Source organism: Scyliorhinus torazame, chromosome 10 (genome assembly GCF_047496885.1).
Source record: "Scyliorhinus torazame isolate Kashiwa2021f chromosome 10, sScyTor2.1, whole genome shotgun sequence".
In the NCBI taxonomy this organism is placed as follows: domain Eukaryota; kingdom Metazoa; phylum Chordata; class Chondrichthyes; order Carcharhiniformes; family Scyliorhinidae; genus Scyliorhinus; species Scyliorhinus torazame.
In genome coordinates, this window is record NC_092716.1 from 190460239 (window position 1) to 190484934 (window position 24696).

The 24696-nt window shown below is 49.5% G+C and overlaps 1 protein-coding gene across 1 annotated transcript in view; it reads right to left on the reverse strand.

The window, feature by feature from the left end:
* Positions 1-24696, reverse strand: part of dkk3b (dickkopf WNT signaling pathway inhibitor 3b) — a 144757-nt gene that overhangs the window by 86219 nt on the left and 33842 nt on the right. The window contains exons 3-5 of the mRNA XM_072466173.1: positions 9476-9568; positions 8398-8542; positions 2577-2733 (exon numbers count right to left, since the gene is read on the reverse strand). Coding sequence (XP_072322274.1) covers positions 2577-2733; positions 8398-8542; positions 9476-9568 — 395 coding nt within the window. The remainder of the gene's footprint in view (positions 1-2576; positions 2734-8397; positions 8543-9475; positions 9569-24696) is intronic.

Here is a 24696-nt window from a genome sequence, read left to right on the forward strand (position 1 = left end):
TCCCCCGGTGCTGGCCCTCCGACAGTGCAGCGCTCCCCCGGTGCTGGCCCTCCGACAGTGCAGCGCTCCCCGGTGCTGGCCCTCTGACAGTGCAGCGCTCCCCCGGTGCTGGCCCTCCGACAGTGCAGCGCTCCCCCGGTGCTGGCCCTCCGACAGTGCAGCGCTCCCCCGGTGCTGGCCCTCCGACAGAGCAGTCCTCCCCGGTGCTGGCCCTCCGACAGTGCAGCGATCCCCCGGTGCTGGCCCTCCGACAGTGCAGCACTCCCCCAGTGCTGGCCCTCCGACAGTGCAGCACTCCCCCAGTGCTGGCCCTCCGACAGTGCAGCACTCCCCCAGTGCTGGCCCTCCGACAGTGCAGCACTCCCCCGGTGCTGGCCCTCCGACAGAGCAGCGCTCCCCCGGTGCTGGCCCTCCGACAGTGCAGCACTCCCCCGGTGCTTGCCCTCCGACAGTGCAGCACTCCCCCGGTGCTGGCCCTCCGACAGTGCAGCACTCCCCCGGTGCTTGCCCTCCGACAGTGCAGCGCTCCCCGGTGCTTGCCCTCCGACAGTGCAGCGCTCCCTCAAGAATGCCCTTCTGACTATGTAGCATTCTCTCAAATGCAAGAAATGCGTAATATTTAATTGGAGGAAATTTCTGCTCATGCAGTGCTGGCTGTCAGATGAGCAGTCTGATAATTTAACAACATTAGAGGAGGTGAGAGAGGTTGTGACAAGATGGGACTGTGTGCCAGTGTATGTATGAAAACTAAAGCTAATGGAATTGTAATTTTTCAAAGGAATTAACAATATATTTGAAGGAAGAGTATTCAGGGCTTCAGGGGGTTGGGACTAATTGTATAACTTGCCAAAACCTTCTGAGGCACGAGGGGCCAAATGGCCATCTATGCTGTAAGGTTCCATGAAGTTATATTGATGTATACGTTATCCATACTACTGCTGCCACAATAATAAAAATAATTCTGGCAATCTAATTACAGCTCAGTGCCTGCGGCGGGTAAGTCTATATACTTGAAGAGTTTTATAAATAGACTGTATTGATGATGACGTAGCCAGTGAGAGGCATAGGTAACAGCCATCTATATATATATATATATATGTTGAGCAGATGTTTTTCCTCAGTTTACTAATTGCCTTTATATCTGGGGTGGTGAGGGGGAGGGGAAGTTCAATAGGGAAGGAACATGGATTTGTACGTCAATTAAAGCTTTCACTGGATTAAATAAACCATAACATAAGGCACCATTTAGGTTTGCTCTGAGCCCAGGGTTCTGACTGAGGGCTTTTAACTTTTTCTCCCCCAATTAAGGGTCAATTTAGCATGGCCAATCCGCTGGTGCGGGCCATGTTTGGGTTGTGGGGGGTGAGGGGGGATTTGTCCCAGGGCGGGGGAATATGTCCTGGGGCCGGGACAAAACCAGGGTCCTCGGCACCGTGGGCCAGCAGTGCTAACCACTGTACCACCCGACAGAGCTTTTGACCCTTTTACCTTGCGACCTCTTTTCAAAAGCAACTTAAAAGCCTATTGGTTAGATTTTGCTCTTTCTGCACAACCTTTCAAATCCCGCTAGTTCCAGCTGTGTCCACCTATGTGGAGATTTTCTTCATCAGATTAGTGTCTGCATTTTATAAATTCCTAGCCTTCCACCTGTTATGTATTTGTGCAATCCCGTTTATAAAATGCCCTCCTACTGATTCTAATGGAATGAGAATTGGTACCTTCTTTCTGTGGGCATGTGCTTCCCAGTACTTTCTTCCCGTTTTTCTTCCATGAGCCCATGCCTAATTCCTCTTGAACTGAGTGGCTTGCTGTGCCTTTGCTGGGGATCTGGAATCACATGTAGTCCAGACTGGGTAAGGAGGGCAGATTTCCTTCCCGAAAAGAACCAAACTGGTTCTTTACAACAGCTGATGGATCTTTCATGGCTGTCATTACTGAGGCTAACATTCAGATGCAGTTATTTTTATTAATGAAATTTAAACTCCACCAGCCATGGTGGGATTTGAACCCCTGTCCCCAGAGCATTAGCCTGGACTCCTGGATTACTAGCCCAGTGACATTACCACCACACCACTATCTGCCGCATCATTGTACATTGGGGCTCGAGGAATGCAGGAGTCCAGAGTCCCTCCAGCAGCTCTGCCTTCACATAGCTAAAAACTCCTTTATTCTTGGTAATGCGGACCTGGAGTCCTACTGCTGGGCTAAGAGCTGATTACGCGCAGTCATCGGCACTCCTGCCCCACCACCCAAATTATTCCCTGATATAAAAGCACTTTGACTTGGCGACAAGTTGCTCTGCATTAATGATCTAACTTTACTGAAGCCCTTTTTTCCCCCCCCCACTGGTGTCGTCTTCCCACTTAAGTGATTTTGATAATTTTTTAAAATAAAAATGTACATCCAAGAACTTCATACCAAATAAATTAATAAAGGGCACCTTTTTTTAATGTAGGCAACTGCAGCTGTAAACCTAGCCCATATTTTTACTCTACAAGTGAATGGGTTTCGAGTTAAAATCAGACCCATTCTCACCGTACCAACTCCAAACCAATCCCGGGTGCACAGACACCTACCCTTCAGGTTGACACATCAGACCCTTCGAGCAGGGACAGTGCTCTAAAGCTTCTTCTGGCTCCATCTCCCAAGTGATGAGGTCCAACAATCGGTGTCTCGGATCATGGCAGGGTCGCCCCTTGGTGGACAGTGGGATGCACACAGGAAACAACAGATCTGAGTGAAATCAAAAGACACTTAATGGCAACGTCAGAGAAGATTTGGACAACAGCTGTTTAACAAATACTCAAACCTCTCTTAACATAGCTGGCAAACAAGCAAACTTGACTTTTCGCAGTTTACGAATAATGGAGATAGGTATTTACAAAGGTTCCATTTATTGTTCATTCCAGGTCAGACCATGAACAGTTTTGGGATGGACAAAAGCATTAAACCAGATAACAAAATGTATTTTGGGGTTGGCCTGTCTCGTTCAGTTTACTAAATGTAATTGCTGTAAGCGGACACAATCCTCGGCCAATCACAGTTTAACAAGTGAGATGAGAACGACTGCCCTCGACATTAAGGCCACATTTGACCGAGTGTGGTATCAAGAAGCTCGAGCAAAACCGAAGTGAATGAGAGTCGGGTGGGGAAAAACCTCCACTGGTTTGAGCCATAGCTAGCACAAAAGGAAGATGTTGCGGTTGCTGGAGGGCAATCATCTCAGTCCAAGAACATTGCTGCAAGAGGTCGTCAGGGTAGTATCCTAGTCCCAACCATCTTCAGCTACTTCATCATAAGGTCAGAAGTTCGCCGATGATTGAACAATGCTCGGCACCATTCACAACTCTTCAGATACTGAAGAAGTCCTTGCCCATGTGCAGCAAGACCTGAACAACATTCAGGCTTGGGCTGATAAGTAGCAAGTTGCATTTGTGTCACAAGTGCCAGGCAATCACAATCTCCAACAAAAGAGAATTACCCATGACATTTAAGGGCATTACTATCGCTAAATCCCCCCCTTTAAAGGCCCTGGGATCTATTGTTGATAAGAAACTGAACTGGACCAGCTATATAAATACAATGTCTACAAGAGCAGGTTAAAGGCTGGGAATTTGGCAACATGTAATTTCCTCATGCCTCCCCGAAATCCGTCCACCATCTACAAGGCTAAAGTCACGATGGGATACTCTCCACTTGCCTGAATGAGTACAGGTCCAACACCATCCAATAAGTTCTACACCATTCAGGACAACCCATGTGTTAGCACTCCACCCACCAGCTTAAATATTCATTCCATCCTCTAACAATGCACAGTTGCATCAGTGTGTACCATCTACAAGATGCACCGCAGGAACTCACCAAGGCTCCTTCAACAGCACCTTCCAAATCCATGACCTTTACCACCTGGAAGGACAAAGGCAGCAGATGTATTTGATCACCATCACCTGCAACTTCCCCTCCAAGCCACTCAGCATCCTGACTTGGAACTGTATTGCTGTTCCTTCACTGTCACTGGGTCAAAATCCTGGAACTCTCTTCCTAACAACAGTGTTGCTGTACCAACATCACATGGACTACAGCAGTTTCACCACCACCTTCTCAAGGGTCATTAGGAATGGCAATAAATACTCACCGAGCCAGTGACACTAATATGCCATGAAATAATTTTTTTAAACTGCTGTAAGCTAGTCATCGGGGAGCGGTGATGGAACAGACTGGGAGAGGTGGCGCATCGGAGCTGCAAGTATAAAAACCTAACTCGGGCATTCCACTGAAACAAAAACAAAACTGAAAAGTGACGTCACAGGAATCTGCACTAAATTTAAAAAAAAGAAAACCAAAATTAACTAAGTAGAGGAGTAACTAAACCAGAAGGTGAAGATTTGTGTATTTAACATTTAATATTTATGGTAGAAATCTAGCACCAGGGACCATATAGTCAATTGTAACTGTTTGATACGTATTTATTTTTAAATTAATTAATTAGTGCTAGAAATGTCAGTCAACGGTGTAAAGTGCTTCATCTGTGAGATGTGGGAGGTCCATGATGCTTCCAGCGTACCGGACAATTACATCTGCAGGACGTGTACCCACATGGATCGGTTGGAGCAGCAGTTGGATGCACTTCAGAGTATGCTGGTGGTGAAAAGCGTCATAAGACAGGAGGTTTAGAGATGTGGTCACACCCAAGGGGCAGGCAGATAGATGGGTGACCGCTAGAAGGGGCAGGCAGTCAGTGCAGGAACCTCCTGTGGCTGTCCCCCTCTCTAACATGTATACAGTTTTAGATTGGTTTTGGGGGGGGGGGGGGAGAAGGAGGAGAATCACCTGTTAGGGGGAAACAGCAACAGCCGGAGCAGTGGCACCACGGCTGGCTCTGTTGTTCAACAAGGAGGGTCAAAGCACAGCTGAGCAATAGTTATAGGGGACTCTATGGTAGGGGCACAGATAGGCGCTTCTGTGGATGTGAAAGGGACTCCAGGATGGTACATTGCCTCCCTGGTGCCAGGGTCAAGGATGTCTCTGAACAGACACGGGGAATTCTGAAGGAGAGGGTGAACAGCCAGAAGTCGTAGTACACATAGTTACTAACGACATAGGCAGGAAGAACAATGAGGTCCTGCAGAGGGAGTTCAGTAGCAAGTTAAAAAACAGGACCCCTAGGGTTCTAATCGCGGGATTACTCCCTGTGCCACATGCCAGTGAGGCTAGGACTAGGAAGATAGTGCAGCTGAACATGTGGCTAAAGAGCTGGTGTAGGAGGGAGGGTTTCAGATATCTGGACCATTGGGATCTCTTCCAGGGCAGATGGGACCTGTCCAAGAAGGACGGGTTGCATCTAAACTAGAGGGGCATCAATATCCTGGCCGGGAGGTTTGCTAGCGTCACTCAAGAGGGCTTAAACCAGTGTGACGGGGGGGGTGGGACCTGGAGCAATAGGTCAGGTGGTGAAATAACTGAGGGGGAAACTAGAGAATAGGGCCAGTAAGACTCAGTGGATGAGTGGATAAACACAGCAGGACTTGTGATATGAAGTGCATTTGTTTCAACGTGAGAAGTGTGGTCGGTAAGGCAGATGAATTTAGAGCTTGGATTAGGACTTGTGTCTATGACCTGCTGCTATTAATCCCAAGACATTTTATATGTATATAAAGAGCAAGAGGGTAGCCAGGGAAAGGATTGGCCCACTCAAGGTCAGAGGAGGGAATCTATGCGTGGAGCCAGAGGAAATGGGCGAGGTACTAAATGAGTACTTTGCATCAGTATTCACCAGCATGATTCAGTTTGCATCAGTATGAGTCTAGGGAAGGGTGTGTGGATAGACTGGGTCATGTTGCTATTGGAAGTGTTGGTTGTGTTTAAAAGCATTAAGGTAGTTAATCTCCAGGGCCTGATGGGATCTACCCCAGAATACTGAGGGAGGCAAGGGAGGAAATTGCTGGGGCCTTGACAGAAATCTTTGCATCCTCACTGGCTATGGATGAGGCCACAGAGGACTGGAGAAAAGCCATTGTTGTTCCTTTGTTTAAGAAGGGCAGCAGAGATAATTCAGGAAATTATAGGCTGGTGAGTCTTACATCGGTGGTCGGGAAATTATTGGAGAAGATTCTTAGGGACAGGATTCACTCACATTTGGTAACAAATTGTAAGCGATAGGCAGCATGGGTTTGTGAAGGGGAGGTTGTGTCTCACTGCCCTTAGTGTTGGGTGCGGTTACTGGATTATGGGGATAGGGTGGAGGTGTTGAGCTTGGGTAGGGTGCTCTTTCCAAGAGTCGGTGCAGACTCGATGGGCCGAATGGCCTCCTTCTGCGCTGTAAATTCTATGATAGTCTATGATTAATCTAGGACAAAGGTTCAGCACAACATCATGGGCCGAAGGGCCTGTTCTGTGCTGTATTTTTCTATGTTCTATGTAACTTGATCGAGTTTTTTGAGGAAGTTACTAAGATGATTGATGATGGTAGGGCAGTGAATATCGTCTACATGGACTTCAGTAAGGCCTTTGACAAGGTCCCTCATGGCAGACTGGTACAGAAAGTGAAGTCACATGGGATCAGAAGTGAGCTGGCAAAATGGATAGAGAACTGGCTCGGTTATAGAAGACAGAGGGTAGCGGTGGAAGGGTGTATTTCTGAATGGAGGGCTGTGACTTGTGGTATTCCGCAGGGATCAGTGCTGGGAAATTTACAGTTTGTAGTATATATAAACGATTTGGAGGAAAATGTAACGGTCTGATTAGTAAATTTGCGGACAACACAAAGATTGGTGGAGTTGCAGATAGTGAAGAGGAGGATTGTCAAGGATACGGCAAAATATCGATCGGTTGGAGACTTGGACGGAGAAATGGCAGATGGAGTTTGACCTGGACAAATGTGAGGTAATACACTTTGGAAAGTCTGATACAGTAAATGGCAGAACCCTCGGGAGTATTGACAGGCAGAGAACACTGGGCGTACAGGTCCACAGATCACAGAAAGTGGCAACGAAGGTGGTTAGGTAGTCAAGGTGGCATATGGCATGCTTGCCTTCATGGGTCAGGGCATTGAGTATAAAAATTGGCATGTCACACTGCAGCTCTAACTGAGGCCACATTTGGAATATTGCGTACAATTCTGGTCGCCACACTACCAGGAGGGTGTGGATGCTTTGGAGAAGATACAGAATAGGTTTACCAGGATGTTACCTGGTCTGGAGGGCATTAGCTGTGAGGAGAGCCATAATAAACGTGGATTGTTTTCACTGGAACAACGGAGGTTGAGGGGAGATTAGATAAGAATTTTACAAAATTATGAGAGGCATGGACAGAGTGGATAGTCAGATGTTTTTTCCCCCCAGAGTTTTTCCTAGGAAAATGCAATTACATAAGGGACATAGGTTAAAGGTGCGAGGGGGAAAGGTTGAGAGGAGATGTGCGAGGCAAGTTTTTTTTAAACAGAGGGTGGTGAGTGCCTGGAACCGCTGCTGGGGGAGGTGATGGAAACAGGTACAACAGCGACGCTTAAGAGGCATCTTGACGAATACATGAACAGGATGGGAATAGAGGGATACAGACTCCGGAAGTGCAGAAGGTTGTAGTTTAGACAGGCAACATGGTCAGCGCAGGCTTGGAGGGCCGAAGGGTCTGTTCCTGTGCTGTACGGTTCTTTGTGCTTTGACAGTACCAAAGGCCAATTAGAGCTTAATTGCTGTAAGTTGACAGTCAATTAGAATATAATTGCTGTCAGGGAACAGCACGGTGGCGCAGTCAGTAGCGCTGCTGCCTTACAGCGCCAAGGATCCGAGTTCGATCCAACCCTGGGTCACTGTCCTGTGGAGTTTGCACATTCTCCCCGTGTCTACATGGGTCTCACCCCCACAACCTAAAGATGTGCAGGGTAGGTGCATTGGCCAGGTGGTGGTTAAACTGCCCCTCAATTGGAAATATAAAAACATATGTAATTACTGTCTGGGGTGGAAACTTTGAAAATTGTCTGCTACTGAAACATTTTCATCTCCATGTCTGGAAAACAAACAACTTTAAATGGTTTAATTCTTCTATAACAGTCACATTTGGTAGCGGTGCCACAGATGTGCTGGTTCGGTGGATCAGTAATGCTCTAAAATTTCCTCTTCGTGGTTAGGTGGATTGGCCATGATCACAGTTACGGGATAGGGCGTGGGAGTGGGCCTAGGAAGAGTGCCCAATCGGAGTCAGTGCAGACTCAATGGGCCGAATGGCCTACTACCCTGTATGGATTATCCTAGCTAAGATGCACATTGGATATTATAAAAGTTCTTAAACTGATTCTGGTCAGACCTGACAATATGCTCTGTTTTCACATTATGGGGAGCTGGTGTGGAGGGAGCTTTAAACAGAATGATCGGGTTCCAGTGCATGTATCTCACAACTCACAAGTGTAGAAGGCACAGCAGAGGTCCGCCCTGCAGTCACGTTGCTGCTCACAGATGGAGCCAGTCTGTCCTTTCACTGCACTCACTTCGCATTGTCCCCAGATACACAAATGATCCGAATAACATTCTCCATCTCGAGTGCAATTCTAAAGAAATTCAGAATAATTTTATGGTCAACACAATCAGGAAACTTGTAGAACAAAGGAAGTATTCAGAAAATTGATGGTAAATCATTAACGTATTTGTTTTCGGGACAGGGGTGACACTGGCAATGCCACATTTATTTCAAAAGGGAACTAGATGAATACATGAGAGAAAAGGGAATTTAAAGAGATGCTGGGAAGCTGAGATGAGGCAAAGCGAATGGGAGGCGGCTAGTGGAGCGCTAACAGGCTAGTTGAGCCCAATGGCCCGTTTCATTGTTGTATATTCTATGTCGGACAGTGGTTCTGTGAGTGGACTAGTAATCCACAGAAGATGATCCCAGGACAGTATCAAATTTGAATTCAGTTTTAAAAATCTGGAAATATAAGTGGTCATGCAACCCCAGAACATAAAGACTCACCTGGCTCACTCGTATCCCTTTGGAAAGGAAATCTGCTTTCCTTACCCAGTCTGGGCTCAGTGTGTGACGGCAGATCGACATCAATGATGGCTCTTTTTTAGTAATCTTTACTGTCACAAGTAGGCTTACATTAACACTGCAATGAAGTTACTGTGTAAAGCCCCTAGTCGCCACATTCCGGCGCCTGTTCGGGTACAGAGGGAGAGTTCAAAATGTCCAATTCACCTAACAGCACATCTTTCGGGACTTGGAAGAGGAAATCCCCGCAGACACGGGGAGAACGTGCAGACTTCACACAGACAGTGACCCAAGCCGGGAATCAAACCTGGGACTCTGGTGCTGTGAAGCAACTTATCAGTGTAATGATATGTAATGTTATCTAACTCACTACCAGTAGTTCAAGAACACCCATCATCACCTTCTCAGGGAAGCTGGGGATGAATATCAAATACCATCGACATCCCCATCCCGACAATGAGTTTGAAAGATTCACAATATGATTGACAGTACTTGCCTCCTCCTGTGCTCTCCGTAGAAGGCACTTTGACTCCAACACATCTATCCAGCAGAAATGGTCCTTCCTGCAATCCTCATCAACAATACATTCCTACAGGAACACAATTCCATTAATTGTGACATTCTATCTATAGCTGTAGTTAAATAAAGTCTTTGTGTTCACAGACAAAGACTCAATGATGATGGTCTATCAACAGTGTTAACTTGCCACGGGGAGGGATCTGTATTTGGAAGAAGGGTTCGCCAGTCTGGAGGAGCTAAGGGAGAGGGTAGAGCTGCCGAGGGAGAGTGAGTTGAGATATCTGCAGGTTAGGGACTTTGCGCGAAAGGTCTGGAGGGGGTTCCCAAGGTTGCCGGGATACACCCTGCTGGAGCAACTGCAGCTTCTGGATGTGGAAGGGGAGGAAAGAATTGGGGATATATACAAGTGGCTGGGGAGCAGGGAGGCGAGCGGGTGGTGAAGATCAAGGAGAAATGGGAAGTGGAGTTGGGAGGGGAGATCAATTGGGGAGCATGGAGTGAGGCACTGCGTAGGGTAAACGGGACTTCCTCATGTGCAAGGATGAGCCTGATACAGTTTAAGGTGGTGCACAGGGTGCATATGACTCAGGCGAGAATGAGTGGGTTCTTTCAGGGGGTAGCAGATGAGTTTGAGAGGTGTGGGCGGGGGCCAGCGAATCATGCGCACATGTTTTGAGGTTGCGAAAAATTGGGAAGATTCTGGGCAGGAGTGTTCGCGGTCTTAGCCAGGATAGTGGAGGAGGGAGTGGACCCGGACCCTTTGGTGGCGATATTTGGGGTTTCAGAGAAGCCGGAGCTCATGGAGAGGAGGAAGGCCGATGTCTTGGCCTTCGCCTTTCTGATTGCACGGCAGCGAATTTGCTGGAGTGGCGGTCGGCATCGCCACCGGGGGTAGCAGCATGGTTGGGTGACCTGTATGACTTCCTGCGATTAGAGAAGATAAAGTATGAGTTAAGGGGGCTCTTCAGGGGGGTTTGAGGAAAAGTGGAGGATGTTTGTGACCGTGTTTGAGGGGCTGCTCGTCGCGGGGACGTGTTGGGGGGGGTGAAAAAGGGGGAAAATCTGTGCAGGCTGTATAGTTGATTGTTGGGAAGTATGTTTCCCAGGGTGTTTGTCCGCTGTAACCTGCTTTGATACACGTTTGTAATTAAATTCATTTTTTAAAAAAGTGTTGACTTGCATTGATACAGCTTTTTAAACAGGAAAAAGTCCCATCCCACTTCAGGGGAGCAATTATCAAACAAGATTTGACATCGATCCGCGTTAGGGCAGGTGACCAAAAGCTTGGTTAAACAAAAAACAGAACACTGGATAAATTCAGCAGGCCTGGCAGCATCTGTGGAGAGAAACAGAGTTAATGTTTCGGATCTAAATGATCCTTCCGGTCAAACGCACAGGTTTAAAAGGAAGAAAGGTAGACAAGGATTTCCCGAACTTAGGGTATGACCACCAAAGGTGGAGTGAGGGAAATCGGGGATCCTCAAGAGACCAAAATTGGGGTGGGCAAGTATCCCAGGGATCTGTGGGGCTAGAGTTAGGGAGTTAGGGACGGGCAAGGCCATGGAGAAATTGGAAAACATGGCCAATGTTGGTCAGCGAGCACAGGGCTGGTCAGGGAACAGGACACAGGCAGAGCTTTCGTGTAACTCAAGTTATTAAGAGAGGAGGTTGGTAAGGAGTACCTGAAAATAATATATATACACTATAGATGTATATGTAAATCTAAATTACAGGTTTAGTATTACGGTATAGGGAGGGTGTCACACAGAAGTGGTGAAGTAACTTAATGACAATCTAGAAGATGGTGAATTTGTAAAATGGAGAGTTTTGGTGAAATTGGTGTCCGTGCTCCCAGTACAAAGCTTACAGAGACTACAGCAAAGCATTAACCTCCAGGTCACAAAATGTTGCTGTTCAGATTATTTGTCTAGGTTACTGACAAGAAACTGCCTACAAATGAAAACGGTTCCATTTTGTAACAATTAAGCTGGTGTTTGGTGAGGAACTGATCTCTTCGTTTGAATCTCAATATCACATTCTGCATTTATTAAGTCACCTTTAGCATCTACACACTCTCTCAAAGTAGATCACAGCCAGACTTGCTGTCAAGTCACTGACTTCGCAGTCAAGCATAATAACACAGCACGATCCCACAAATAGTGGCAGAAGTGACCAGTGAGTGAGGCCGGTTGAGGTATTGGTCAGGAACACCAGGGAGAATTCCTTTGCTCTTCTTCAAAAGTGTATACTGGGATCTTGCACATTCACACAAATAAGTATCACTGGTGGGAAGGTGCAATTATAACACTGCAAGCTTTCATCCGAATTTTCCAACATTGATGTTGACAAAGGCATTGACTGGAAATATGAAAATAATGGCAGATTGTACGACTTTTTAAGATGAGACCCGAATTAAGTTTGCCCACCCAGGTGCAATAGTCCCGCACCCTCTAACTGTGATCCTCAATGACTACATGTGGGCTCAACACAGGGATTAAGAACGGCAGGGGATTGACTAGCCATCTCTGTGAAGGAGCGAACGTGAAAAGATAAAATGTAAAAAGGAAGATGAAAGGCGCAGGATGTCCACAAGTGCTGTGCTCAGTGGGTCATGTTCTCTGTCTCTCTGTGAGTCCCAGTCGCTCGGGGTGTCCCTGTCGCTCGGGGTGTCCCTGTCGCTCGGGGTGTCTCTCTCGGTTTGTGTGTCTCTCTCGGTTTGTGTGTCTCTCTCGGTTTGTGTGTCTCTCTCGGTTTGTGTGTCTCTCTCGCTCTGTGTGTCTCTCTCGCTCTGTGTGTCTCTCTCGCTCTGTGTGTCTCTCTCGCTCTGTGTGTCTCTCTCGCTCTGTGTGTCTCTCTCGCTCTGTGTGTCTCTCTCGCTCTGTGTGTCTCTCTCGCTCTCGGTCTGTGTGTCTCTCTCGCTCTCGGTCTGTGTGTCTCTCTCGCTCTCGGTCTGTGTGTCTCTCTCGCTCTCGGTCTGTGTGTCTCTCTCGCTCTCGGTCTGTGTGTCTCTCTCGCTCTCGGTCTGTGTGTCTCTCTCGCTCTCGGTCTGTGTGTCTCTCTCGCTCTCGGTCTGTGTGTCTCTCTCGCTCTCGGTCTGTGTGTCTCTCTCGCTCTCGGTCTGTGTGTCTCTCTCGCTCTCGGTCTGTGTGTCTCTCTCGCTCTGTGTGTCTCTCTCGCTCTCGGTCTGTGTGTCTCTCTCGCTCTCGGTCTGTGTGTCTCTCTCGCTCTCGGTCTGTGTGTCTCTCTCGCTCTCGGTCTGTGTGTCTCTCTCGCTCTCGGTCTGTGTGTCTCTCTCGCTCTCGGTCTGTGTGTCTCTCTCGCTCTCGGTCTGTGTGTCTCTCTCGCTCTCGGTCGGTGTGTCTCTCTCGCTCTCGGTCGGTGTGTCTCTCTCGCTCTCGGTCTGTGGTAAACCACTGTTGCACCTATATTAGGTGATGTATGGTAGGACCTGTACTACAGTCCCTGCCTGCTGGCTCTGCCCAATAGGCGGAGTATAAATATGTGTCTCCACCGTGCAGCAGCCATTTCGCCAGCTGCTATGGGAGGCCACACATCTTAGAGCAATAAAGCCTCAGTTGCATTCAACTCTCGACTTTGTGCAATTGATCGTGCATCAATTTATTGCTCTAAGATTTTCAGAAGGTGGACCTCCATATCAAGCCGGGTCGCCTGCAGCTGGATCCGCAATCAAGCAACGCCAAAAGGACTTTCAGCACTGGCTAGCTTGTTTCGAGGTGTACATCAACTCGGCGCCAAGCCCTGTTCCGGAGGCTCAGAAAATACAGATACTGTACTCGAGGTTGAGCTCCAACGTCTTTCCGCTGATCCAGCACGCGCCAAACTACGCCGAAGCCATGACGCTACTCAAAGAAAATTACGCCCAGAAGACGAACACGCTCTTCGCCAGGCACGTACTCGCCACTCGCTCTCAACTCCCTGGTGAGTCCATAGAAGGCGTCTGGTGGGCCCAAATCCCACTTGTCCGGGACTGGGACTGTCAGGCCATTAGGCCACGGAACATTCAAACCTCCTTATGCGGGACGCTTTTGTTACGGGGACTGGGTTGGACCTCATACACCAGCGACTTCTAGAGGGGGCCTCGCTCGATCTCAGAGACAAAGAAGCTAGCGCTCTCTATGACGGTCGCCTTGCGCAATATCCAGGCCTACAATCCCAGCCGCGCGGCCCACCCCTCCTACGCATTGTGGACCCCACAGACTGCCGTCCCAGCGGGGGCCTTACCCAGCCAATACGCCTGCGCCACGCGCCAGTCAGCGAACCCTGGGGGTCCCCGATGTTACTTTTACAGCCAGCAGAATCACCCCCGCCAACGCTGCCCGGCCCGCGCTGCCCTTTTTAAGGCTTGCGGCAAGAAGGGGCACTTTGCCGTGGTGTGCCAGGCCCGCGCAGTCGCCGCTATCGCCCTCACCCCCCTCGTTTACAGACAATGGGCGCCGCCATCTTCACCTCCCGGACTACGTGCGGCCAGTGGGTGCCGCCATGTTCTCCCCCTCAGACCATTCGCGGCCAGTGGGCGCCGCCATGTTCCCCTCTGCGCAACACGTGTGGCCCATGGGCGCCGCCATCTTTTTTAACACCCGCCACGTGCGGCCCACGGGCGCCGCCATTTTGTCCTCCCAAAGATCTTCAGGCGCCGCCATCTTGTCTCCCCCACGGCACATGGGCACCACCAGCGTTCCAGGACCCGTGCCCCCCATCATCCGACACCAAACACGACTCGCCTCAGTGACCATCGACCAGTCTCGTCCGCACAACCTGGCTACCGCATCGACCAGCGTTGAAATCGATGGACACATGACCTCTTGCCTGCTGGACTCCGTGAGCACCGAAAGCTTCATCCACCCGGATACGGTAAGGTGCTGCTCCCCGTGGTACAAAGAATCCGCCAATCAAACAATCTCCCTAGCCTCCGGATCCTATTCTGTGGCGATCCGGGGGTACTGTATGGTCACATTCATCGTCCAGGGCGTAGAATTCAGCGGCTTCCGCCTCTACGTCCTCCCTAATCTCTGCGCTACCCTGCTACTCGGCCTGGACTTCCAGTGTAATCTCCAGAGCCTAACCCTGAAATTCAGCGGGCCCCTACCACCCCTTACTGTGTGCTGCCTCGCGACCCTAAAGGTCGATCCACCTTCCCTCTTCGCAAATCTAACCACGGATTGCAAACCCGTCGCCACCAGGAGCAGACGGTACAGAGCACCCAGGACAGGACCTTCATCAGGTCCGAGGTCCAGCAGCTGCTTCGGGAAGGCATCATCGAGGCCAGCAACAGCCACTGGAGAGCCCAAGTGGTAGTAGTTAAAACTGGGGAGAAACACAGAATGGTCGTGGACTACAGCCAGACCATCAATCGGTACACGCAGCTTGATGCGTACTCCCTCCCACGCATATCTGATCTGGTCAATCAGATTGCACAGTACTGGGTCTTCTCAACAGTAGACCTCAAATCCGCCTACAACCAGCTCCCCATCCGTAAAGCGGACCGTCCATACACTGCCTTCGAGGCAGACGGTTGCCTCTATCACCTCCTCAGGGTTCCCTTCGGCGTCACTAACGGGGTCTTGGTCTTCCAAAGGGAGATGGACCGACTGGTCGACCGGTACGGGTTGCGGGCCACCTTTCCGTACCTAGACAAAGGCACCATCTGCGGCCATGATCAGCAGGACCACGATGCCAACCTTGCCAAATTTCTCCACACCGCCACTCTCCTAAACCTCACCTACAACAAGAAGTGCGTGTTCAGCACGAACCGCTTAGCCATCCTCGGCTATGTGGTCCAGAATGGAGTTCTGGGGCCCGATCCCGACCGCATGCGCCCCCTCATGGAGCTCCCCCTCCCCCACTGCCCCAAGGCCCTCAAACGCTGCCTGAGGTTCTTTTCATACTACGCCCAGTGGGTCCCAAACAATGCGGACAAGGCCCGCCCACTCATACAGTCCAGCCATTTTCACCTGACGGCCGACGCTCAACAGGCCTTCGCTCGTATCAGAGTCGATATCGCCACGGCCGGGATGTACGCAGTAGACGAGACGCTGCCCTGTTAGACGTTTTAGTTGCTGTGATATGAAGTGTCTAAAGTTCTGTTCATTTTTCACAAACACACATTTATTTCATTCCAACCGCCTTTGCACAAAACTCTAACTATACATCACCTGACAGAGGCCACCTGAAGCCCCTTTACATATCAGTGTCAATTAATGGATACTTAACATAAATGAGACAACTAATTACAATGTCTCTTAACCCATTACTTAACAGTCTCCCCTTCCTTGGAGAAAAGAAAATTAGGTGAAAGCAAAATTTCTAGAAACTCAAAAACATACACATGATTTCCCCTTTTTTTTGTTTGGACGAGAAAGAAAAAAAGTCACAGAAACAAGCGCCCTTCATTAACAATATCCAAAGGTTTCTGTGAACTCGCCCCTCTTTTCGTAAAACAGTCTGACAGTTGATAGCTCCTGTCGACCCATTTAATTTATGTTATTTCCCCTCTGCCCAACATCTGCTTCAAACTTGCGATGTCTATCCGTAACCTCTTTTCATTGACACTCTTAATTGAGTGCACATTTTCTTACAGGGATTTATTGTCAATGTGACAGTCAATAGGTATATTACCCAAATCCCCTAATCCCAAAATTTCTGTCAATATCATACTTATATAAAAGGCCATGTCCACCGCCTCTACAAGGCTTAACATCTCAGCAGCCAAAGTGCTTTTTACCACTCTCCTTATTGTGTTTGTTTCCCACACAAGCGGGCAACATTTACCATTGTTCCCCAAAACGAAAATTATAAAACCTCCTGCACTTGAAAACCCATCACATAAATTTGCGTAGGACGCATCACTATCTACTATGAGTTTCAAGTGCCTACGGTCACCTAAAACCGGGAACTTCAAAGCACACTCCTGCATTTTTAGTTTGGCCAACGCTTTATTTGCTCTTATTATGTCTTCCACTTTGGGATCATTCATTTTTGTACTCAACTCTAAGACATCAAAACTCACGTCTGGTCTAGTCTGTCTACCTAACCAGTTCAGTTGTCCAATTAAACTTCGCAGTTGCTCTTTTTCTATCTTTGAAACCATTGCGTCTTTTTGTGAAACTCGGCCACGACTAATTGCTATTGGGCTGATGCTTTCCAAATAAGATTGCTGTCGTAAAGTTGCCCCTAACTTAATCTGTCCAACTTCCAGTCCAATATATTTAAATGCATCGGAAGCCTGACTTCCAACCCTGAATTCTTTCCTCAAACCAGAGATTACAATAACTTCAAAATCACTAGTCCCACCCCACAAAAAATCATCGACATGCATCATAAAAATGCCAGAAAGATTTCCTTTATAGTGCCAGTAAAACATTGCAGGATCTGCTTTCAACTGGCAACAGCATAACTTTAACAAAACTGACCTTACCGAAAAATACCAGACTCTAGATGCATCATTTATTCCATATACACATTTGTTCAACTTCCAGAGTACCCCTTCTGTGTTAGCTGCTTCTTTAGGAGGACAGAGAAAAATGTCTCTCTGGAGCTGATGCCTCTGCAAGAAGGAAGCTTTTATATCTATAGATTTGCATTCCCATGCCTTTGTGGTTAATAGAGCCAAGAAGATCTTTAAAATAACCTTTCCTGCTGTAGGTGAATCTACCGTTAAATCCTGATCTTCTAAGTTTTCTTCAAATCCCCTTGCCTCAAGCCTGGCCTTTGCCTTATAAGTTCCATCCGGAAGAACCTTTTCCGTGCAAATCCATCTGTGGGATAGAGCTCTTTGTCCCCTATCCGGTACTTCCATGTATACCCCAAATTCACTCCAACTATGCAATTCTTGCTGTTTAGCTTCTTTGATAACTTTTTCATCTAACTTATTTGAAGCCACCAAAATCTCACGTGCATGTGGGCTTCTACTCCTATTAGTATTCGTAGTCTTACTCATGTTCTGAGATCTTGAGAAACTACGTCCCCTTTCCCGCCTGGTATCTCGTTCTGTACTGCTACTGCTTGATCTTTCCCTTCTGCTGTGGGATGTCCTTTCAATAGTTCTCGACCTTTTCCTGCGGACCTGTTCACTATCCGATGTGCTATCTGAACTGGCACTGCGTTTCTGTGCCCTCCATTTTTGAACTTTGTTTTCCCAATCCATTGTCTTGACTCCTTCCCCTGAATGCTGTACATTCAACCAATGTTTATACTTTCCAGTGGCCTTTCCTGCTCTACTAATAACAGTTGCATCCTTCCATTGACAAGACCCTTCAGGCAAGTATGTCACTTTTGGGCAGTTGCCCTTTTGGAAAAATGGCCTGCCCTAATTCATCAGAAGTGTTGTGTTCCTCCACAGAAACCCTGTCTCTATCAGTTAATTGGTTCTCATAGTTCTGTAACACATGAGTACCAGATGACTCTGGTTCCTCGTCATGTCTGTCTGCTTGGTCTAAATTCGAAAATTTGTAATCTGTACCCATTATCCTTGATGAATGTACCCTAACAGATTGATTATCATGTTGCAAAATAATTGTTTTGCCATCTATGCCCATGATCTTCCCTGGGCCTTTCCATTGATTAGAATTGTCTCTCTTATAGTATACCATGCCTCCTTGCTGAAAAACGGAATCTGATGGCCGTACGTTATGACTTAAAGCTCTGCAAATTCTTTCAGAGACTTCTGCTTCCAAAAAAGCTTTACTACTGCTATGTAATGCATTTAAATGTTCAGCAAAACCAGAGCTAATTGTAGTCCCCTCCCAAGCTGGAGGCTGGTCATTCAAAATGGACGGAATTTTAGGATTTCTACCAAACACTAATTGATAAGGACTATAGCCCCCAACCATCTGCAATGAATTCTTTGCATGTACTGCCCATGCTAAAGCTGAATTTAGCCTGCAATTTGGTCGATCTGCCAAAATTTCCCGAAGCATGTGATCGATGACAGCATGATTCCTTTCACAGACACCATTACTAAATAGGCTTTCTGCAGCCATATTCATAACTCTGATATTCATGTTTTCACACATATCCCTAAACACATCATTAGCAAATTCTCCCCCATTGTCCGTAAGGAATTTTGCCGGTGGACCCATTCCTGTCCCTATCCATTTTTCCACGATTTGATCCAGAATTACTCTCTTTTCTTTACTTCGTACAATCGTTGATTGACTAAATCTGGTTGCTAAATCTACAAAATGCAAAATAAATATATTATTTGCTTTATCCCAGATCTTAAGGTCCATGGCCACAATGTCGTTAAAATCCCTGGCCAAAGGTAGGGTTACTATCGGTCGTGCTGGTGTCCTTCTGTACTTCCCACAAACCTCACAGCGGTCACTAACCTGTTCTATCAGTTTAGTATAGTCGTCATCCCTTACCCCTGCATCCTTTAATAAAATTTTCAGCCTCCGAGGAGACGGTTGTGCAAATTGCCTATGCAGTTTTAATACCACAAGCTTTTTTATCAGCTAAAGTCCCATTTTCAACTGCCATTAACACATCCTTAACCACTCTACTTGAAATATTATTTGTCAGTAATGGAACACAATAGTGTCCCGACTGTGTAAATTGTAAGTCCACCGTCTTTTCAAAAACTGTTGCCTTATCCTGTCCAGTTTCATGTGTGCTTTCTTCATCGACGGTCTGCTCAGAAGTAAAGGTATCTCACTTGATACATCATCTGTGCTATTGAAATGATTCACTCCGACAATATTGCAAGGGATCACCACTCTTTTCAGCGACTTCAGAGTATTATCATCCCCAAACCTGAACTTGTGGAACTTTCAAATTCTTTAACCTTGTTACGATTTTCAGCATTCAGAGTGTCCAGGTAACATTTTAACCAGTCAATTCCACACACAGTAGATGTGCAGCCACTGTCCAATACAGCACAGTTGAAGGATTCTGCAACCAACACCCTCATTACCGGCGTAAAACTGCTTGTCAATAGGACAATGCCTTCTTTCTGGTCACCATCTTTTTCCTCTTCTGACTCTTCCGTGTCATGTGTCGCTTCAAACACTCTATCATAACGAGTTGGACAGTTGAAAGCATAATGGTATTGAGAGTCACATCGAAAACATCGATTTATCATGCCCCGTGCATTTCTGGGGTTCATCTTCCTGTTGTAGGTTCTAACTGGCTTTCTGTCTTCATAATTTCCTTGTCTCGGTCTCCTTCTATAGTCTTGAGCCCTGTTCGTAGCCATACGATTTCGCCATCCTGTTAGTAGTGTATCTTCCATATTCTGCCTTATTGCAGGCTAACCTATTTGGGTCATCAGAGGCATCGGAAATGAATGTTTCCCCAGAAACTTTTGTAAAGCTTTTGTCATCTGTTCGAATAAGGTATCCTTATCAGTAAACTGAACTCCTGTCAAAACCAGGAGCCTATCCATGTTGCTCACTCTAGCACAGTCAAGTAATTTAAAGGCCAACACAGACTGTGGAAATTCCAGGTTGTGTTTCTGCAGCCTTTTATATAGTCTGCCAAATTCCTTTATAGTTTTCCATGGAGATAGCCTCCATTTTCCGAAACTTATCAAAATCCGACCATGCTTCATACACTTAACAAGTCATCTTTCTTATAAAGCTTATCCAATATAATGTAATAAAGTCTCCAGACCTTCTTCTGAGTCTAACTCTTCCAATTCCAGCTCAGACAGCATTTTGTTTCGGATTTTACTGCCATATGGTAGAGAAAGAGCCAATGCCATACTTTGTTTTCTCTTTCCCAAAGCAGTTACCTTAGTCCACATAACTACTGCACTTCTCCATTGGTCGTACGATTCCCTTTCAGAAAATAAGGGAGGATAGTCATATCCAGCCATCTTTATCCTCGGTTCAGCCATATATCCCTTTTTTTCCCTTCTTTTCTCACTCACTCCTTGGTTTGATCTGGAAAAGTTATATCTTTCAATCCTTCACATTTACACAGCAACCATCCTCTGCTACCAATTGATAGACGTTTTAGTTGCTGTGATATGAAGAGTCTAAAGTTCTGTTCCTTTTCCACAAACACATTTATTTAATTCCAACAGCCTTTGCACAAAACTCTAACACACCACCTGACAGAGGCCACCTGAAGCCCCTTTACATAGCAGTGTCAATTAATGGATGCTTAACATCAATGAGACAACTAATTGCAATGTCACTTAACCCATTACTTATCATGCCCGTTCAAGTGGAGAGCGACGCATCAGACGTCGCCCTTGCCGCCACCCTCAACCAGGCAGGCAGGCCCGTGGCATTCTTTTCCCGCACCCTTCTTGCCTCAGAAATTCAGCACTCATCCAGCGAAAAAGAGGCCCACGCTAATATTGAAGCTGTGCGGCATTGGAGGCATTACCTGGCCGGCAGGAGATTCACTCTCCTTACGGACCAACGGTCGGTAGCCTTCATGTTGAATAACACACAGCGGGGCAAGATCAAGAATGATAAGATCTGGAGGTGGAGGATCGAGCTCTCCACCTACAATTACGAGATTTTGTATCGCCCCGGCAAGCTCAACGAGCCCCCAGACGCCCTATCCTGAGGAACATGTGCCAGCGCACAAGTAGACCGACTCTGGGCCCTGCACGACAGCCTTTGTCACCCAGGAGTCACACGGTTGTACCATTTTATAAAGGACTGTAATCTGCCCTACTCCGTCAAGGGAGTACGGACAGTCACCAGAGACTGCCAGGTCTGTGCGGAGTGCAAGTCACACTTCTACCAGCCGGACCGTGTGCGCCTGGTGAAGACCTCCCGCCCCTTTGAGCGCCTCAGTGTGGATTTCAAAGGGCCCCTCCCCTCCACGACCGTAACACATATTTTCTCAGTGTGGTCGATGAGTACTCCAGATTCCCCTTCGCCATCCCATGCCACGACATGACGTCTGCCACCATCATCAAAGTCCTCAACACAATCTTCGCTCTGCTCGGTTTCCCCGCCTGCATCCACAGTGACAGGGGATCCTCATTCATGAGTGATCAGCTGCGTCAGTTCCTGCTCAGCAGGGGTATCGCCTCCAGCAGGACGACAAGCTATAACCCCGGGGAAACCGACAGGTAGAGAGGGAGAATGGGACGGTATGGAGGGCCGTCCAACTGGCCCTACGGTCCAGGAACCTCCCGGTCTCCTGCTGGCAGGAGGTCCTCCCTGATGCACTACACTCCATTCGGTCACTACTCTGCACCGCAACTAACAACACACCCCATGAAGGTCTCTTTGCCTTCCCCAGGAAGTCCACATCCGGGGTGTCGCTCCCGAATTGGCTCGCAGCTCCAGGACCCGTCCTTCTCCGTAGGCACGTCCAAATCCATAAGGCGGACCCTTTGGTGGAGAGGGTGCAGTTGCTCCATGCAAACCCCCAGTATGCCTACGCGGCGTACCCCGACGGCCGCCAGGATACTGTCTCCCTCAGGGACCTGGCACCGGCCCGGCGCCACCCTCCCCTCCCCCGGTGCTCCCAGCAGCAACCTCCCCCGGGACCATCCGTCCTCCCCCTGCCCACGCCCGAGGATGAAGAGGATTACGGCACTCTCCCGGAGTCACCGAAGACCAGACCAGCATCGGCATCGCCGCCACCACTGCGTCGCTCCCAGCGGCACATCAAGGCCCCGGACCGGTTGAATCTCTAACTCGTCCACAGAACTTCAAAAGACACTTTTTTTTTCCTCACAAAAATTGTACATGTAAAATTCAGTTGTGGTATATAATTCTCCACCACCCCCGCCGGACTCAATTTTAACAAGGGGTGAATCAGGTAAACCACTGTTGCACCTATATTAGGTGATGTATGGTAGGACCTGTACTACAGGTACAGGGTAGTCCCTGCCTGCTGGCTCCGCCCAGTAACGGAGCATAAATATGTGTGTCCTCCGTGCAGCAGCCATTTTGCCAGCTGCTGTGGGAGGCCACACATCTCAGAGCAATAAAGCCTCAGTTGTATTCAACTCTCGTCTTTGTGCAATTGGTCGTGCCTCAGACACGCGGACCAAGAGCGAGAGAGACACGCGGACCGAGAGCGAGAGAGACACGCGGACCGAGAGCGAGAGAGACACGCGGACCGAGAGCGAGAGAGACACGCGGACCGAGAGCGAGAGAGACACGCGGACCCAGAGCGAGAGAGACACGCGGACCGAGAGCGAGAGAGACACGCGGACCCAGAGCGAGAGAGACACGCGGACCCAGAGCGAGAGAGACACGCGGACCCAGAGCGAGAGAGACACGCGGACCCAGAGCGAGAGAGACACGCGGACCCAGAGCGAGAGAGACACGCGGACCCAGAGCGAGAGAGACACGCGGACCCAGAGCGAGAGAGACACGCGGACCCAGAGCGAGAGAGACACGCGGACCCAGAGCGAGAGAGACACGCGGACCCAGAGCGAGAGAGACACGCGGACCCAGAGCGAGAGAGACACGCGGACCCAGAGCGAGAGAGACACGCGGACCCAGAGCGAGAGAGACACGCGGACCCAGAGCGAGAGAGACACGCGGACCCAGAGCGAGAGAGACACGCGGACCCAGAGCGAGAGAGACACGCGGACCCAGAGCGAGAGAGACACGCGGACCCAGAGCGAGAGAGACACGCGGACCCAGAGCGAGAGAGACACGCGGACCCAGAGCGAGAGAGACACGCGGACCCAGAGCGAGAGAGACACGCGGACCCAGAGCGAGAGAGACACGCGGACCAAGAGCGAGAGAGACACACAGACCAAGAGCGAGAGAGACACACAGAGCGAGAGAGACACGCGGACCCAGAGCGAGAGAGACACGCGGACCCAGAGCGAGAGAGACCCGCGGAGCCAGAGCGAGAGAGACCCGCGGAGCCAGAGCGAGAGAGACCCGCGGAGCCAGAGCGAGAGAGACCCGCGGAGCCAGAGAGAGACACAGCGAGAGCGAGAGAGCGAGAGCGAGAGCGAGAGAGAGCGAGAGAGCGAGAGAGCGAGAGAGCGAGAGAGCGAGAGAGCGAGAGAGCGAGAGCGAGAGAGCGAGAGCGAGAGAGCGAGAGAGCGAGAGCGAGAGAGCGACAGAGCGAGAGCGAGAGAGCGACAGAGCGAGAGCGAGAGAGCGACAGAGCGAGAGAGCGACAGAGCGAGAGCGAGAGAGCGAGAGCGAGAGAGCGACAGAGCGAGAGCGAGAGAGCGACAGAGCGAGAGCGAGAGAGCGACAGAGCGAGAGAGCGACAGAGCGAGAGCGCGAGAGCGCGAGAGCGACAGAGCGAGAGCGAGAGAGCGACAGAGCGAGAGCGAGAGAGCGACAGAGCGAGAGAGCGAGAGAGCGAGAGAGCGAGAGAGCGAGAGAGCGAGAGCGAGAGAGCGAGAGAGCGAGAGAGCGAGAGCGAGAGAGCGAGAGCGAGAGAGCGAGAGAGCGAGAGCGAGAGAGCGACAGAGCGAGAGCGCGAGAGCGCGAGAGCGACAGAGCGAGAGCGAGAGAGCGACAGAGCGAGAGAGCGACAGAGCGAGAGCGAGAGAGCGACAGAGCGAGAGCGAGAGAGCGACAGAGCGAGAGCGAGAGAGCGACAGAGCGAGAGAGCGAGAGCGAGAGAGCGACAGAGCGAGAGCGAGAGAGCGACAGAGCGAGAGCGAGAGAGCGAGAGCGAGAGAGCGAGAGAGCGAGAGAGCGAGAGCGAGAGAGCGAGAGCGAGAGAGCGACAGAGCGAGAGCGAGAGAGCGACAGAGCGAGAGCGAGAGAGCGACAGAGCGAGAGCGAGAGAGCGACAGAGCGAGAGCGAGAGAGCGACAGAGCGAGAGCGAGAGAGCGACAGAGCGAGAGCGAGAGAGCGACAGAGCGAGAGCGAGAGAGCGACAGAGCGAGAGCGAGAGAGCGACAGAGCGAGAGCGAGAGAGCGACAGAGCGAGAGCGAGAGAGCGACAGAGCGAGAGAGCGAGAGCGAGAGAGCGAGAGCGAGAGAGCGAGAGAGCGAGAGCGAGAGAGCGACAGAGCGAGAGCGAGAGAGCGAGAGAGCGAGAGCGAGAGCGAGAGAGCGAGAGCGAGAGAGCGAGAGAGCGAGAGCGCGAGAGCGACAGAGCGAGAGCGACAGAGCGACAGAGCGAGAGCGAGAGAGCGACAGAGCGAGAGAGCGACAGAGCGAGAGCGAGAGAGCGACAGAGCGAGAGCGAGAGCGAGAGAGCGACAGAGCGAGAGAGCGAGAGCGAGAGAGCGACAGAGCGAGAGCGAGAGAGCGACAGAGCGAGAGCGAGAGAGCGAG